This window comes from Drosophila albomicans, chromosome 2R (genome assembly GCF_009650485.2).
Source record: "Drosophila albomicans strain 15112-1751.03 chromosome 2R, ASM965048v2, whole genome shotgun sequence".
NCBI classification, from domain to species: Eukaryota; Metazoa; Arthropoda; class Insecta; order Diptera; family Drosophilidae; genus Drosophila; species Drosophila albomicans.
In genome coordinates, this window is record NC_047631.2 from 31472668 (window position 1) to 31489625 (window position 16958).

Genomic DNA, 16958 nt, shown 5'->3' on the forward strand with positions numbered 1-16958 from the left:
AATGCTAATAATAATCCAATCAAAACTAGCCAATTTACATATTATTGAGCTTAATTACTCAAGTCAATTTAACGAACATTAGTCAATATTTGTGCACTTTACTTTTAATTTAACTTAAATACAAAGGTCAATCTTAAGAGCAATAATAATCTATTCTCAAAATGAAAATTACTTATTATTAAATTTAATTTCTTAAGTCAATTTAATTGACCATAAATTGTCCAATTTACTTTTCAAGTCAATTCATTTTTAAGAGCAATAATAATCCTTTCTCAAAATTAAAAATTTACTTATTAGTGAGTTTAATTTGTCAAGTTAATTCAAACAACAATCCAGTACATTAAGTTACTTCCACTGCTAATCTCTACTTCAATTAAGACCATAAAATGATTTGTAAACTGTATTAAGCAACAAGAGCTGTGTTAACAATGTTCATACTTTTGTTTACATCCAGCAATTGTTATTAAATTGTGGCAACTCTGCTGCACTTTGCTGCACTTTCTCAACTTGCGCAACCTTGCCAAAGAGAGAGAAAGAGCTTAAACGTAGCGAGAAAACTATGTAAAATTGCCTTAAGAAGCAGCCACAAACTTTCTCAGCAGCTGCAGCGTGCAATGTGGTGACAGAAAAACAAAAGTAAAACTGAAACTGAAAATGAAAGCAAAAACAAATACGATACTCCTATATAGACGAAAATCATGTGCTGCAAACTGTAAACTGTAAACTGCAAAACTGAGAGCTGAGAACTGTGAGCTTGGCAATGTGAAGGAGCAAGCAGCTTGTTGACAGCGTCGCCGTTGCGTAATTGCACAATTTTGTACTTGAGCAAACACATGCGCTTGCCAATATTGCGAGAAACGCCAGGGAAAACTGAGAGCCGAGTCGCGACAGTTGACAAGAGACGTCGTCGGGCATCAACTTTTCCCCATGTGTATGTGTGTGTGTGAAGGTGCAAGCAGCTGGCCAAAAGTTGTACAAGCTTTCAGCGTGCAACTCAGTTAATTAGTGTGTCAGCTGCATTGCTAATTGAGTTAAGGCAAGCAGCTGCAACATCAGCAACAGCAGCAGCAACATCAGCTGAAACAGCAACAACAAGTGCCAAATGCTCTTCTGGTAGAAAAAACAGCCTGAAGCAACTTGAATGCAAAAAAAAAGCAACGCAGAAAAACAAACACAGTGAGCAGTTGAAATAACATCAACAAAAAAACAACAACAGGTTGTGTCTGTATATTATAAATATTTAATGCAGTGCCACACTTTGCACCCACGAAATGTGCTTAATTCCATTTTTTGCCACATTCAACAACAACACACATAAATAAACGAGAGGAACATCAACCAAAATGTTGCCGACAATTGCGTTAAACGCTTGCGACAATGCTGCGTATGCGTAATGTCTCATTAGCTCACACTTTTCGCCTGTTCATTGGCAATTAATGTACAAGCATGAACATTTTCCGTCGTTGCCGTTGACATTTAGCGCCCACTGTATTGCGACATCTTTTACCGCAATGTTCATAAAGACCATAAATTATGCAATTTCTGCCAACCAACTTCACTCCACTTGCCACTTTCCACTTGCCATTTTCCACTTTCCCGCTTGCCATTTTCCCATTTTGCCAGCACCCACAAATCTGCCATTAAGCATGACAATGCATGAAACTATATGCAGATGTGTATGTGTAAGTGTGAGTGTGAATGTGAATGCGAGTGCAAGTGTGAGTGTTTCGGTACACTTGCTCTTTGTTTGCTTGCCATTGGCTTTCATGATCTGAAAATGCCAAGGGGTTAAGTTGAGCCAGCCTACTGTGCTTTATTGCAACCTTACACAACGAGTGAGCTGCACATTACAAGTGCTCTGCACTTGCAAGCCAAAGTAATCGGCTTCAAAAAATGTGCTTCGAGCATCTGTGATGCTCTTTATTACAGCCTGGTAAAGCTAGTCTAGCATTTAAGCAGGAAAAATAATGGTAAGAGAGTAGGAAGATAATTGTTCTGTCTCTTTTAATTTAGTAAACAAGTTTGGTTGTTCATTTTTTGATTAGAGAATTAGCTTGTTCTTTTTGTTTCGTATATCGTTTATTGATGTTCAGAGTTGAGACTGTTCTTGTAAAGAGAAACAATTTTTGTAGCCTTGGCTGACAATTGTGGTAATTTCGGTATATTTTAAGAATAATACAACCATTTTTTTCAAAATGAGTAGCGGGTATCTCACAGTCGAGCTCGATAGTAGCTTTCTTACTTGTTGAGGATTATCTTACTGCCGAGATCAATCAAACCAAATAAATTAATAAAGACACTAATCAAATAAACAACAATGAACTAAGGATAAAAAGTGAACATCTTAACAAGAACGAACAATAAATGTGAACTTATTGAGTTCATTTACTTTAGAGGAAAGATAGTTTTATGTCTTTCACTCGTGGACAACACAATATGCGGTCATAAGCAATAAGAAATCGGTTGCTCTTAAAAAGAATATAATTTTGTTACAAACTCAACGAATACTAATATATTTTAAATAAAATATAATTTTATTAATTCTCAATGAATGTACTTTTAATAGTAAAATACTTATTATGTTTATATTGATCAAAAGTCCATTATATTTTAGTACTTTCAAAAAAATTACAAATTGTATACAACTGAGTACTCATTTTCTTATTCCAACTCAATTCAAACAACACGTAAAGCAACACAAATAAATTGACTAGCTAGTTCTTTACACCTTCCTTTCAAATTCAACTTGACAATGCAATCAAATGGCAAGGGGGCGGAACACTTTCAGTTCATTGAGCGCACAGATCGCAAGAGTTTGTACACACAGATCGGTCTGCTTGTGACAAAGGCGCAGGAAAACGCTCGCGAAGAGCTCAACGAGCGAAGCAAGCGACTCAAGACACTGCTCGATAAGGAGGAAATGGTCTTCGAGAAGGAGTTCTCAAGCAAGGTGCGCAATCGCCTCGATGAGGATATACGCGAACGTCAAGAGCAGCTGCACGAAATCAAGGAGCAGCGCGACAAGCGTCACAAGGAATTTGTGCAGCAGAAGCGAGTGCAGCAGGTGATGCTAAATTGCTACGAAATACGCGAAGCGATGCGAGAGAAGGAGCAGCAGAACACCAAGAAATGCCTTGAGGAGCAGATGCGTGAGAATCTGCGCAAGCAGCGACGTGAATGTGAGCGAGAGCAGTATTGGTTGGAGCTGGAGCAGCGACGCTGGAAGGAATACGATCGACAGCACTACTGTGAGATGCGCAAACGTGAGCAGGTGCAGGAGCAGGTGAGCAAAGTGCTCAAGGTGCAGCTGGAGGAGCACGAAGAGAAGCGACAAAAAGAGCTCGAAGAGAAGCGACTCGACACCATCAAGGTGGACAAGTTGATCGAGGAGCTGCGCCTGGAAGAGTTCGATAAGGGCCATCATCTGGGCACCTACGACAAGGAAAAGTATCGCCTTGAGCTGCTCGAGGAGATCAGGCGACGCAAGTGCCAGCAGCTGGCCGAGTGGGAGGCGGATAAGCAAGAGCACGAAGAGTTTATCAGAGAAACCCAGCGTCTCGAGGCGGAGGCCAGGGAACGCATTCGCTTGGGCAAAGAGCAACTGCGTCGCGTGACGCTGGAATACATTGCGTATGTGCGACGCATGCGCAACTTGGAGCTGGGCATCGAGAAGATGATGAACGATCGCATCGATGATCTGTACCACGTGGACATCTGCTGCAAGAACAACATTGCCGAGCAGGCGCGTCTGAAGGCTAAAGAGGCAGCCAAATATTATAGTCTGCTCAAGAAACAGATCTGCGAGGAGATCGAGCGACGCATGCGTGATGAAGCCTATCAGCGGGAGAACAAAATGATCGAGAATCGCTTTGTGCATCCGCCAGTCACACGTCAAATGCAGCTGTGCCAGCAAACAAAGAATCGTCTTGACCTCGATGCCCAAATCATTGAAATGAAACGCATTCAAGCCGAGGAGGAAGCTCAGTTTGAACAGAAGTTGATGAAAGCGGTTGATGATCCAGAGATTTGCATTCAACTCGCTGCTCAATTCATGGAAAATGGCACCGATTACTTGCCTGTGCATCCCAATTGGAAAATCTTTGCTTGTCCCAAAAACAAATACGTGGCCAAGGCGCCGATGAAGCAAGAGGAGTTTGACAAACTCGTTGCCAATGCCAGCTTAGACAAGTGTCCTTGTCCCGATGCTGCTCGTCGAGATTGCGACTACATGGCGAAGCACGGCAAAGATGAGCCGCCAGAAGCAGCTGCCCCCAAAATAGTGGAAGTTGCACCTCGCGATGCTGTGCCTACAATCCAAAAGGATGCATTCAAAAGCTGTTACTGCAAGTAGAAAGCGCCTCTTGGATTACGGGTTCACTTTACGAAGCGGAGAGCAGTTTAAAATTTGACAATTAATTTCAATTCATGTAGATTTTAAAGGAACTATCTCAGCTGTGTATATGAGTAACTTTCAATCATTATCAGTATCATTAACATTTGTGAAATTTTAGCAAATTGCAAATAAAATATCTAAATTATATTAAATCGCAAATCGCAAATGGTTTAAGACCCCTTTTATTAAGTATTTTGGGAATATTGTATGAGGCTAGCGATATTGTAACATAAACAGAACTATAAAATAAATAGAATGCTATAGAATGCTATAGAAGGTATAATATTGAAGCAGTCTATGAACACGAGTTAAATAAAGAAGACGTGCGTTTACAATGAGAAATAATATTCTAAACAAAATTAGAAAATAAAAAGGGTTAAAAAATATAAGGCATTGAAATGAATCCCTTATCTTATGAACGGTAAAGTCTGGTATACATAATATTCATTTATTTGCTTATGAAACAGATCTAATGCTTTAGTCTGCTTCCACAATTTTTTCCAAAAACAGTGATAAACAATATTGCACAACGTTTTACCTTCGTTTTAGAGACATTTATTTAATATTCATTTATTTTCGTAGAATTCAATAGATCAACAGAGCCAATGGATAAAGATTAGTTTAATTTTAAGGTGAAGTTTAGAAACAACTCGCAAGTGTACTCTTGCAAAGCGATATAAGAGAAGGTCTCTTGTCTTTCAACGCAAACATTTGCACAATTTAACCAAGCAATCACCAACTATCGTGGTTGCATCTTAAGCAAAGAGTAGAAATATGCATCGAAGCAGTCAATTTAAGCGTTGCCTATGATGGGAGTTGAAATTGGCAATCGCCATGAACGACATTAACCACAAGGTGTGACATGTGTGCGACACAATCACATAAAGGATGTGCCTGGCTTCTCTTCCTTTATGAAAGTGTGTGTCACACACACACACACACAGTTGCCACGCACACACGTTGCATACACAGTTATTCACAGTCGATATGTGATTTCTCTCTGTACTTGCAGACGACAATTGGGGCCTACCGCTGGCCATAGCGACCAACTTGCATATACCTTATCGCATCGAAATTGGCGGACGAATACGTGACCTGCATGAAGAGGATAAGCCGGGTCGAGGTACGTATACGCAACGTTGTCAATGGAAATTGGCCAGCAGTCGAGATGCATTTTGTACGAAACCCCAAACCACAACTCACACTACTTTTCATTTCTTTTTTTTTTCGCTTTTTCCCAATCTCTCACTCTCTCTTCACCTCTGTGTGTGTACTTCACTGACTTTTAGCAATTATTATTACGGCGCCGTTGAATGATGATAGCACGCTGCGTTGGCTACAGAGCCGAGAATGGGCCAAGCAGCAGCACACAAAAGTGGTGCTCATCGATATTGTGGCCAGCTCATTGAATGTCGAGCATCGATTCTACAAATATTTGGCACGCAATGGGAATGGGAATCAGAATGGGAAACAGAATGTGAATGCGAATGGAAATGGCTATAGCAATGGTAATAGCACTGTTAATGGCAACACAGAGCGACCCGTCTCCGGACTAGTGACCAGCAATCTGTTGGTGCTGACGCTGCTAAGCGATAAGCATCGACACTTTTTGAATGCGGCCGGAATTGGCATGACGATGGTGCAAAATTTCCGTACAACACCAGAGCTAGAGGAAGAAGACACAACAACAACAACAACAACAACGACAACGTTGCCACCGTCGCCACATCAAAATGCTAGCCTCAACAAACTGCGACCCTTTATGAATCTGTTTTCGTTATACGATTTGTTGCTGTCCGATATTGCATTGCCGCCTGCAACAACAACAACAACAGCCACTAAGGGAGCAGCAACAATGCCAAAATACGATTTCATGGTACTCGATATTGTTCTCGACGCTGCACTGGCCACATACAAATGGCGGCCACTGTTGATTCTTGAGCATGGCGCTGAGAATAATGGTGCGGGCAGTTATAAAACACACGCCATTCAGCCGGGCTACGATGAATGGCTGCTGGTGAGCAGCGTGAAAATGTGGCACTGTGGCGCCATCTGTTGGACAATAGCCGCCATATGCATTGGCCTCATCCTCATCATGGTGGCCGCAAGCGTTGCGGTCGGCGTTGCAGTCAGGTGAGTGAAGATTTAATACAAAATAATACGAGAAACACTTAGATTATGATTGATAGAGTCTACGACTCTAAAAACAAAGTTCAAAATTTCCAAAATTATGATTAAGATTGAATATAATTAATAGAGTCAACAACTCTAAAAGAAAAAGCATAAAATTTCAAAAAATGTATTACTAACTTCAACAAAATAATATCCGCTTATTAAAATAGCAAAGTCTTGATCATAAATTACCCTGTTATTAAACCAATTTGAGTAAAACATAAATTTTTTAACTGTGACATGTGTTTTTTATTTTAGAAAAGAATTAGAAACATTAAAAACTTTGAGTACATTAAACTACATAGACAACATTCAACTTCTTTCGACCCTTTAGTCGTTATAGCACATTTAAAAGAAAACTTTGTTTCATATAATTCAATACCCAGCAGCAAATATTTTACACTCCAAAAGAAATCAAAGCAAACATCCAATAACTGAAACATATTCACATAAAGGATCTTATGTCAAGATAGAAATAGTGAGCAACATTTATCTATCTTAGACCTTTTAGACATACCAACATATATAAAGGCTAAGTTATACATTTCAATTCGAAGCAGAAGAAATATAAGTAATTGTAGAATAAAGTAGAAGTAGATAACATTCGACTTCCTTATACTCTTGACTCATAACAACAAAGAGAAAAATTATGTGTAATTTTCAATATGACATATTCGAAGAAAGCATTTTCTTAAGCTCAAAAGATATCAAAGGAAATTTCCAAATAAATGACAACTATTCGCAGAAAAACCTGTATCAATATATGTACATAGTAGGAGTCGTAAGTCATTTGAATGTCCTGTCAATTCATTAAAAACTTCACTGGAAAAACTCAAATCAAATCCCAACTCGAATCGATTTTAGCTTCAGGCCACATAAACATAAGACAACAACTCGCGCTATATTTAAATTTCCGAGCATGTTCAATTAGTTGTTTGTTTATTATTTGCACTCAGATTTGTAATATTTTATGTCAGTTTGTGCTTAATTCGCGTGGCACGCCATCCCACAGATCACACCTTCAGCTCTCAATTCCCAGATGGGAGAAAGGGAAAATGCGCCGCCAGATTGGAATAATCAATTAGTGCGCCCAAAAGGCGATGCTTGTTTCGAAGCTTTACGAAAAATCTTTTGCCCACGCAGCGCCCATTGACTTGGGCATAAAATATTTTGCGCGTGGCAAATTTCCATTTTAATTTTCATCATTAGGATTTTTACTCGGTTTTGCTTTCCACCCACTGCTAATTGGCTGCTGTTATTGCATTTCAAGCGCTTTTTAGTGGCCAAAAAAAAAAAGAAGAGGAAGGAGCACGCGGGGTGTTCAACATTTTATAGCTGAAATGTTAGTTATGAGGCTTAATTAGATAGCTTTTAATTTTATTAAGTGTGGCATTAGGCAAGTGCTAATATAAATATTTAATATTAAAGCACAAAACTTTGTATTTGCAATTCAAACTGTTTGTGTTGCAAATTTAGCTTTTCAATTAATAGTAATTTCCGGGTGGAAAGTGGAAAGTCTGATAAATGACAGTTGAAGGAATTATCTGTTATTTAGCAAAAGTATTAAAGTGTTGGACAAATCTAACTGAAAAGGATAAAATACAGACATCCAAACATTTATTCTAATAAATATTTCAATTATAAATATTATGACAAAGACTAACTTAGTTAAGAAAACTATTTGTGTTTCAATTAACTGCAATTTCCGGCTTAACAAGCTAAATTTACATAAAAATAAATATATATTTCAATTACAAACATTATAATAACAATACCAGTATTGCTAATTATTTAGTGATTTATGTGGCAAACATATTGAGCTAACAATGTATAAATTTGATTTCTACATAGAAATCTAATTACCTATGCCTGATTCCACTTTTAATTATATTTATGTTTGCAATTATTTATATTAATCCTTGGACAACGAAACTCGTGGCCATTATAAGCTAATCACCTGCACATGCTAATTGCTAATCAGCTGCCTTTAATTAGCAAAAGCACAAATTAGTAGAAATTTATCAGATAGCATTTAATGCAAATTGCAAATTGGTTAGTTTGTGGCCTTGTTGAAATCATTTAGAGAAAATCAATAAAGGAACCACAGATGAATTACGAGCGTGTTCATGCCGACACACACGCACACACCTTTACATCATGGCCGTCCATTAAAGGAAGCATTAAATTAATTACAATCATCAAAGCGTAGCATAAGTTACAGCTTCGCACTAAAAATGTTGCCTGGCAGTTGACATTTATATGCCGCAGATACATACATATTGTATATATACATATATACATTACACATACACACACACAATAGCATGTCAAGTGCGGTTAAACAAATCATTTACTGTTTGACATGTCAGCAACACTTCCCTTAAGCGTTTCGCATTCCTCTTCCCGCAACTGAGCTCATTAATTGCAGCTGTGAAATTCTGTTTTTAAATGACAGAAGAGCCTTTAAACTAGTTACACGTCAAACTTTAAGCCACAACAATTAAAAACTTTGCTTTTTTTTTTGCTTGCCTTCGCGTTTCGGCCTGAAGGCAACACAATGCGACGCTCAAAATGCAACTCATGAAGTTTTAATTAGCGTGCGCCGCACGAAAAAAAAGACTGAAAACAAGGCCGGACACCCAACTAGACCAAAGGACCAAGATAAACATAAAACTAGCTACAAATTAATGTAACACTATATAGACACCCTGCAAAGTTAATTTTGGAAAGCGGAAGTGAAAAAAGTGATACAAGTTGTAGTTCAGCAAGTTTTGGGAAAAAAGTGCTGCCTACTTTTTAGCGCAAAGTTGAAGTTATTGAGGGAAGAAATAGAATAGCTATAAATCTGAAATAGATTAGCATAAATTAAGAAAGAAATATATAAAAAATATATTTTATTTTATAAATAATACATTTTAGTCTTTTCAATTATAAAAATTATTAGCTTAAGGTACAAAAAATCTTCTGAAAATATACCTGAAAGAATTATACTTTCTGTTATTTGACGGAATCAATTTTTGTCTTTAGAATAATGAATTTTATTTGAATTTTTCTGACATTGAAATTAATAAATTACTTTAATATTTTCTTTGAACTCAATAAACATACTTTCGGTTATTGTTTGGTGGAATCAGTTTTTGTCTTCAGAAAGATTCATTTCATTTTAATTTTTCTGTGCAAAGTTTAGACTTGCATATCCAACAAAACAGTGTGACAACATGAATGTAAAATACTGAACCACCCTACTAAAGCTTGAATTTCTCTACAGGGTATTTATAAATGATGCACACGCGCAGCTGTTTTATGCTGAATGATCCCGTTGATTATCAGCCCGGTTAACGCACAGGTGAAAGTTTTTTTTTGTGTGATGTCGTGGTTAAACCGAAAGCTGTGCCATAAATAGAAAAACTTTAATGGTCGCTTTGATGGGCTTTTGGGTCAGGCTACTTAACAGCCGTTACACGTGTGTGCCCAAAGAGTTTCGACTGGGTCTAGATAGAGCCCATTAATGTGCATAATACACTTAACCTCAACCTGACTCGCTCTCACTCTCGCACTCTCTGTCTCTCTCTCCGTCTATTGGCCACGTGGCAAACTTCTGGCTTAACAATTGTTGCATGAATTTGCGGTTTTCCATGGGTCTCACTCTCTCTCAGCCACCTGCTGTGCGTTACGTTGTATTGCCAACTAGTTGTAAGTATGTATACGTAACAGTAAAAACTTTTTATGGTCCAGCCACAAGAGCCAAAGGGGCTGACTGTGGGCTAATGGATGCACAGTGCACTGTTTGCTTACTTGCAGTCCAGCTAAAAGGTGAACAGTGTACAGGTGATAAGAGGAGAGGAGAGGGCGGAGGCAGAGCAATGAATCTGCATGATTCTCAGCTCCAGTTAATTGAGCTAACTGTAAAGTAGTTGTAAGCTTTTGTTTAAATTGCTAAAAGTTGTTGCAGCTCAAGTTGTTGGCTGTTGTTGCTTTCGCCGGTGCAAAAACTAGACTCGAGAGACCGAAGCAGCGAATGACAAGTGAAACTAAGTTGTTTGGATAACAATAGAAAACAAATCTGCAAGCAAGTGAAGAGTTAAATTCCACTGATAAAACTGTTGACAGCACCATAAAAAAGTTTCAATTCAATGCCAAAGTATTTGTTGTTCGATTGCTTGGAGTCAATAAGGCTCAACAAAGTTGCAATAAGATCGACAAGTTAAGTTCTTTAAAGTAACTTGCGATAACAGAGTTTTTTGATCGTGTCGAGTTTCTTTGTTGTTAAAACGAAAATAATTCAATTGTGATGCTTGAATTAATTGATTTCAAATAAATGAAGTATTGCTGAAAGGGTCTCTACAAGTCGAATGCTAGCGGTTGAACAATTTAATATAATAGAAGATTTAAAAAGATGACTGTTTCCTATACTGATTAAAAGGCAGATACTTATTTGAAGCAACTCCTATTTCTACTAACTATAATTCTACTAATATATAATACTAATCTCCTTCTGAAATTCATCATGAATCAGCTGAAAGTTTTCTTTCCTTTATGCTGAAAATTTAATTAGCCTAACTTATGCTGAATGTTTCCCTTCTCTTATGCTGAAAATTCCCTTTCGCTTATGCTGAAGATATTCCTTACTTAAAGCATAACTAATGCATATGAAAGGGTCTTTCCCTTTTAGCCATATAAGATTCATTCTCAAGTATCAGCGATTTATTGTTCGTTATCTGCGTTCAACCCACAGAAATTACTTTTTGCGCAAGCGACTCTCAAAGGGACCTAACAAGATTGTCCTGTCGGCCAATGACTTTGTATTTCCGGTGGACTCACGTAGGGTAAGCGAAACAGTTTAAACCCAACGTTTAGGGCCGGATTAATTGGGCTTTTGCAGGTGGACGAAGGCATCGAAGCGATGCTCTGCTGCTGGCTGCAACAGTTACAGGAATTCGGTGGTCCCGAAGTGGATAAACCGGATTTGCTGAAGGGTTCCATTGGCTCGCTGAAGAACCTCGGATTTGTGATACCCGGCGCAGCGGCTCCCGGCAATAATAGTGGCGCCATCGCTGCCGCTGCAACAGCAGCAGCAGCTGGAACAACAACAACAACGGTGACGGTGAATGGCAAGAGTGTTTCCTCGACCACGGGCAGTCTGGCGAGACATAATCCAGCGCATTTGGATATGCGAGCTCGCTACAATGGAGATCTGGTACAGCTCAAGGAGATACATTTGAATGGCTCCGCCGAGCTGCGCTCCAAGGCCATGGATCTGCTGGTAATGGCGCATGGACTGAGACACGAGAACATTAATCCCTTAATAGGCTGGCTGTCGGATCCCAATCGCACAGCTATGGTGTTTGACTATTGTTCGCGTGGCTCCCTGCAAGATGTCCTAATCATGGATGAAATAAAACTAGATTGGTCTTTCCGCCTCAGTCTGCTGACGGATTTGGTGCGTGGCATGCGATATTTGCATGCTTCACCTTTGCGAGTTCATGGCGCTCTGACCTCCAGGAATTGTGTTGTCGATGCCCGTTGGGTGTTGAAGATCACCGACTATGGCTTGAATTCGTTTTACGAGGCGCAGGGCATATCGCTGGGACCACGTAATGCCAAGGAGCTGCTGTGGACGGCACCTGAATTGCTGCGCACCATGAAAACGCATCAGCAACAGCATCATCATCATCATCAGCATGGACGCATTCAGATGGGCACCCAACTGGGTGATGTCTACTCCTTTGGTATCATTATGCAGGAGGTTGTGGTCAGAGGTGAACCTTATTGCATGCTCTCGCTGTCGCCGGATGATATCATTGCGAAAATCAAGAAGCCACCGCCACTGATACGACCATCGGTGTCCAAAGGCGCTGCCCCACCGGAGGCCATCAACATAATGCGACAATGTTGGGCCGAACAACCAGACATGCGTCCCGACTTTAATTCGTGAGTTGTTAAACAAATTATATCCACTTTTCTTCCCTTTAACTCTTTTTCTCCCTTAGTGTCTATGAACGCTTTAAGATGCTGAATCATGGACGCAAAGTGAACTTTGTAGACACCATGTTCCAAATGCTTGAAAAGTACTCCAACAATCTGGAGGAGTTGATCAGGGAACGCACTGATCAATTGGACATTGAACGAAAGAAGACTGAGCAGCTGCTGAATCGCATGTTGCCAAGGTAACTAACTAAATTCGATTTACTATCTTAATATTATCTTATTCTCTTTAAATATTTCGCTTGCCAGCTCCGTTGCTGAAAAACTTAAAATGGGCCTGGCTGTCGATCCTGAGGAATTCTCTGATGTCACCATCTACTTCAGCGACATTGTTGGTTTTACAACAATCGCCGCCCACTGCAGTCCCGTTCAAGTGGTGGACTTGCTCAACGATCTCTACACCATATTTGATGCCACCATCAATGCTTATAATGTTTATAAGGTAAAGACTTAAATTCTTCCTAATAAACAATGAAAAAAAACGTTCTAAAATGAAGATTCAAATCTTTGATACGTTTCTGAAGAGAACATTTGAACAACCTATAAATTTTTAAAGAATTGTACTCCTTTTTTGCTAGTGTAGAAACCCACTCAAAGATTAATTCCCTCTCATTTAGGTGGAAACCATTGGCGATGCTTACATGGTTGTAAGTGGACTGCCAGTGAAAATACCCGATCATGCAGAGCAGATTGCGACCATGGCTTTGGATCTGCTTCATCAAAGCGGACGCTTCAATGTCAAGCATTTGCCAGGTGTGCCGCTGCAACTGCGCATTGGACTACACACTGGACCGTGCTGTGCTGGCGTCGTGGGTCTAACTATGCCACGTTATTGTCTCTTTGGTGACACTGTTAACACGGCGTCCAGAATGGAATCAACAGGTAATGAAATCGGACTCACCTTGCAGACATTTGTTAATATTCTCTTTGCTGCTTTGCAGGCTCTTCGTGGCGTATTCACATGTCGCAAGAGACGCGCGATCGTCTCGAGGCGCGTGGTGGTTATTCGATTGAGCCGCGAGGTCTCATTGACATCAAGGGCAAGGGCATGATGAACACGTTCTGGCTGCTGGGCAAGAAGGGCTTCGACAAGCCGCTGCCGATGCCACCGCCAATCGGGTAAGCTCATTGAACACATTTTTTTTAACACATTCACTTAAGAAACACACAATTAATTGCACTTTACAAATCACACTCCCGCGCAAAATAAAAGAAAAAGCTAACTGAATAAATCGATAAATGCTTATTATCGGCCAATTTATTTTTGTATGCATTTTGCATTTGGTATTTTTGCATCGATATCGATATACCGATCATTGATAAATAGTGACAGTTGGCAACACTCGACACCCGTTAAGCCGAGCTGTTAGCAAAATCACAAACATTTTTATTTTTTAATTAATTATGAATATATATTGCATCAAATGACTTAAAAATATTTAACAAAACGACTATATCTTCTTTTCACATGCTTTCTTTAAGTGAGTCCCATGGGTAGGTGAAGCACTCGAATTACTTTAACACTTAACTAATTCTTAACTCTTTCATGTCCACAGTTTGGATGAATCTCTTATACGCAACTCCATCGGACTGAAGGCACAGGCAAATAAATCTCGCACCAGCACCAATCCTTCGTCCTCGCAGAGCTCCTCGCTGGCTGGAGAATCCGTGGAAGTCAAAGTGGAAATCACACCACCCACCAACGTGGACGTGGGATCCAGCAATCTGCCCAACTCCTATTCGCTGGACTCGAACTCGACGAACACCATCAGTCCCAACACGACGCTGTGTCCCGAGTTTCCTACCAAGACCCCAAGCAGCACAAGTCCACAATCGCGAAAACTTTCCGAGCTGACGCCAGACAGTCTCTTGAACCCGAACACCTTCAATCGGCTGCCCAACTCGACTGGTGGTTCCAGCTCGCGACTTTACAAGAAAATCGAAGAGATGATGGACCTCAGCTCCCCATACAATCACTACAAATGCCTCAGTCCCAGTGAGAGCAATCTCACGCAGTTCTACGACGGCAAATATCTGTATGGGAATAATCCACAATCTGGTCATGCGGCTCATGGCGCCAACGGACCTGGCAGCGGCGGTTGCTCAGTGAGCGGCAGCACTTCGAAGTTCGACAGCAAGCCCGGCTCAAGTCGCCTGCTGCGTCGTCAGTTTAGTTTGGATCGCGACGATCAGCAATCAAAGGCGGAGCAGCAACATCAACATTCGCTGCAAGCGAGCAACTATGCGGCGTTGTTGCATGCCAGCAAAAACTCCATGCTGGAGATACCCATGCTGCACGACACCTCACGCAGTCCCAAGGGCACCTTGAGCCGGGTGCACAAGCAGAACTCCTCATCCATAGCCCAGGATCTGGAGAAAATCGAGGAGATACCGCTGTCGCCTGCTTCATCGCAGCATCACAGCAGCCTCGACAGCAATCTGAATCGCAGTCCGCCCTCCACACTGGAGGCGCAATCCCCAACGCTGCCTCCCATGTCTGCTGCAGCTGCCTCGCAACTCAGTCCTCCACTGCTCTCGGCTCCAACGTCGCCGGCGCCATCGCGCACCTTGAATGGCATGCATGCTCACAGCCTGAGCAGCAGCAACAGCAACAATAACAACAACAGCAGCAGCAACAGCAGCTCGAATGCCACACAAGAGAACTCCCAACGGCCTGGCCCAGAGATTACGCTGAATGTGGAGCAACTGCTGAGTAGATAGGGCACAGTCTAGGCCCCTCCAGGGCCTAGTAACTCTTGAAAGCTTTAGTAATTTTGGAGTGTTGTGATCTGTGGAAAGCAAAAGTACCTCGATGCATGCAACAAACTTGGTTCCAGCTGCAAAATGAAAGTACAATTTAGTTGAAGATTAGTTCAAATTATGGCCACAACTCGCAGCTTTGGACGAGTGTGTGCCATTAACCATCTAGTCAATGTGTAAAAGGCAGTTTAACCCATTAACTCTACTGCTTAAAAAAAAAAACATTTAATCTCTTTCAATTTTTTGTTTATTTTAAAAATCAAACGGAAAAGAATTACATTTAATTTTACAATTAAACGCTACAGAACTAATGGGTTAAATATGCCTCATAATAGGTATTTGTAACTGCTTCTATAGGATATTCGGTATTTATTGTTCTACCGATCTTAAGTATTAATCCATTCTGTGTAAGTCTAATCAAAAGTACATATAACATATATTATATATACATAAATTAATCAAGTGCATGGAACTCCTGAACTGAAGCAACTAAATAAGCGTAATCAAAAACTATATCTGATCTGAACTTTTGGGGCTGATTCTATCATCCACTCCACATTCTACACATAAAGTTCCTTTCAAAGTAAAATAAATATGTCAGTATGTAAATAACGTTGATACTGTCATTAAAAAATATTTAAAACATATTATCAAATAAGAATTATATACGTGAATTTAGTTTTCTAAAGACAATCGTTATTAATTTTATAAAAAAAAGTCAAGAAAGTGAAGGAATGTAATAAAGAAAAGTAGATCAACAGTAGTTGATCTTTTTGTCGGTACTTTTTAAGTATTTTGTAGCAGCTCTATAATAGACTAGTCGGATTGTAAACTACTCATCCTCTGTGTCAAGTATTAACTGATATTAAATATATATCTATACTTATATTTATTTAAAAAAGAAAACCAAAATAAAACTTAAATCAAAAATATCAGTTATTAAATGGTAAGGATATAGCAAATTCAACCGGAATATAATTCAAATATAAATCGATCCCACTAATGCAACACTTTTATAACTTACCTATGTAGGTGTAGCTCCTAAGATCAAACAAATAAATTACCCTTCATTTATGGCATACTACAATATATAATATTTATATTTCTCACCTTCGTTGAGTTATTTCATTTAATTGCATTTTTAGTGGCTACACAAATAACGACAGCAACCAATGTCAATTAAGTAAAAGCCCAAAAAAAAGCCAATAAACTATTCAACAGTTTTTCGTTTTCCACTCCGTTAAAGCGAACACATTTATTCATATTCATATCTGGTGGTTGTCCCTTGATGTTTGCGCTATTATTTATTTAAATAACTTTAAAATTCACATCGGAATATATTAATGAACAGAACTTCAAAAATAAATAAAATCGCATAAATAAATGGATATTTATTATTTGAATTGCCGTTTTATAACTGACGAGGGAAATCAATAAGAAATTGCGCGTTTATTGGGAATTGTTAATATGCTGTTTACACTTTTAAAAGTAACAGATAAATTTCATACTTGAAAAGAGATAGAGCAATAAGGTATGTGATCTGGCGATCTGGCAGCGCTTATTGGAAACTTAAGAAAACTGGGCACTCTGCTAATTTTTCATAGAACTTTTTCATCATACGTGCACACTATTTTTGCTGGCAGCTTAA

The 16958-nt window shown here is 39.5% G+C and overlaps 2 protein-coding genes across 2 annotated transcripts in view; both read left to right on the forward strand.

The window, feature by feature from the left end:
• Positions 1-16396, forward strand: part of LOC117574267 (uncharacterized) — a 44302-nt gene extending 27906 nt beyond the window's left edge. Inside the window, exons 4-13 of the mRNA XM_034258007.2 lie at positions 5406-5516; positions 5683-6526; positions 11301-11391; positions 11448-12496; positions 12556-12732; positions 12800-12992; positions 13168-13432; positions 13492-13669; positions 14033-14044; positions 14107-16396. Of these exons, the coding sequence (XP_034113898.1) occupies positions 5406-5516; positions 5683-6526; positions 11301-11391; positions 11448-12496; positions 12556-12732; positions 12800-12992; positions 13168-13432; positions 13492-13669; positions 14033-14044; positions 14107-15271 (4085 nt within the window). The 3' untranslated portion in view covers positions 15272-16396. The remainder of the gene's footprint in view (positions 1-5405; positions 5517-5682; positions 6527-11300; positions 11392-11447; positions 12497-12555; positions 12733-12799; positions 12993-13167; positions 13433-13491; positions 13670-14032; positions 14045-14106) is intronic.
• On the forward strand, positions 2657-4415 carry LOC117574268 (trichohyalin). The gene has a single exon (XM_034258008.2). The coding sequence runs from the start codon at positions 2753-2755 to the stop codon at positions 4349-4351; it is 1599 nt and encodes a 532-aa protein (XP_034113899.1). The 5' UTR covers positions 2657-2752; the 3' UTR covers positions 4352-4415.
• Positions 16397-16958: the final 562 nt, after the last annotated feature.

Excerpts from the sequence above, each read along its gene's own strand:
- LOC117574268 (XM_034258008.2), top strand. The coding sequence starts at position 2,753 with ATGCAATCAAATGGCAAGGGGGCGGAACACTTTCAGTTCATTGAGCGC.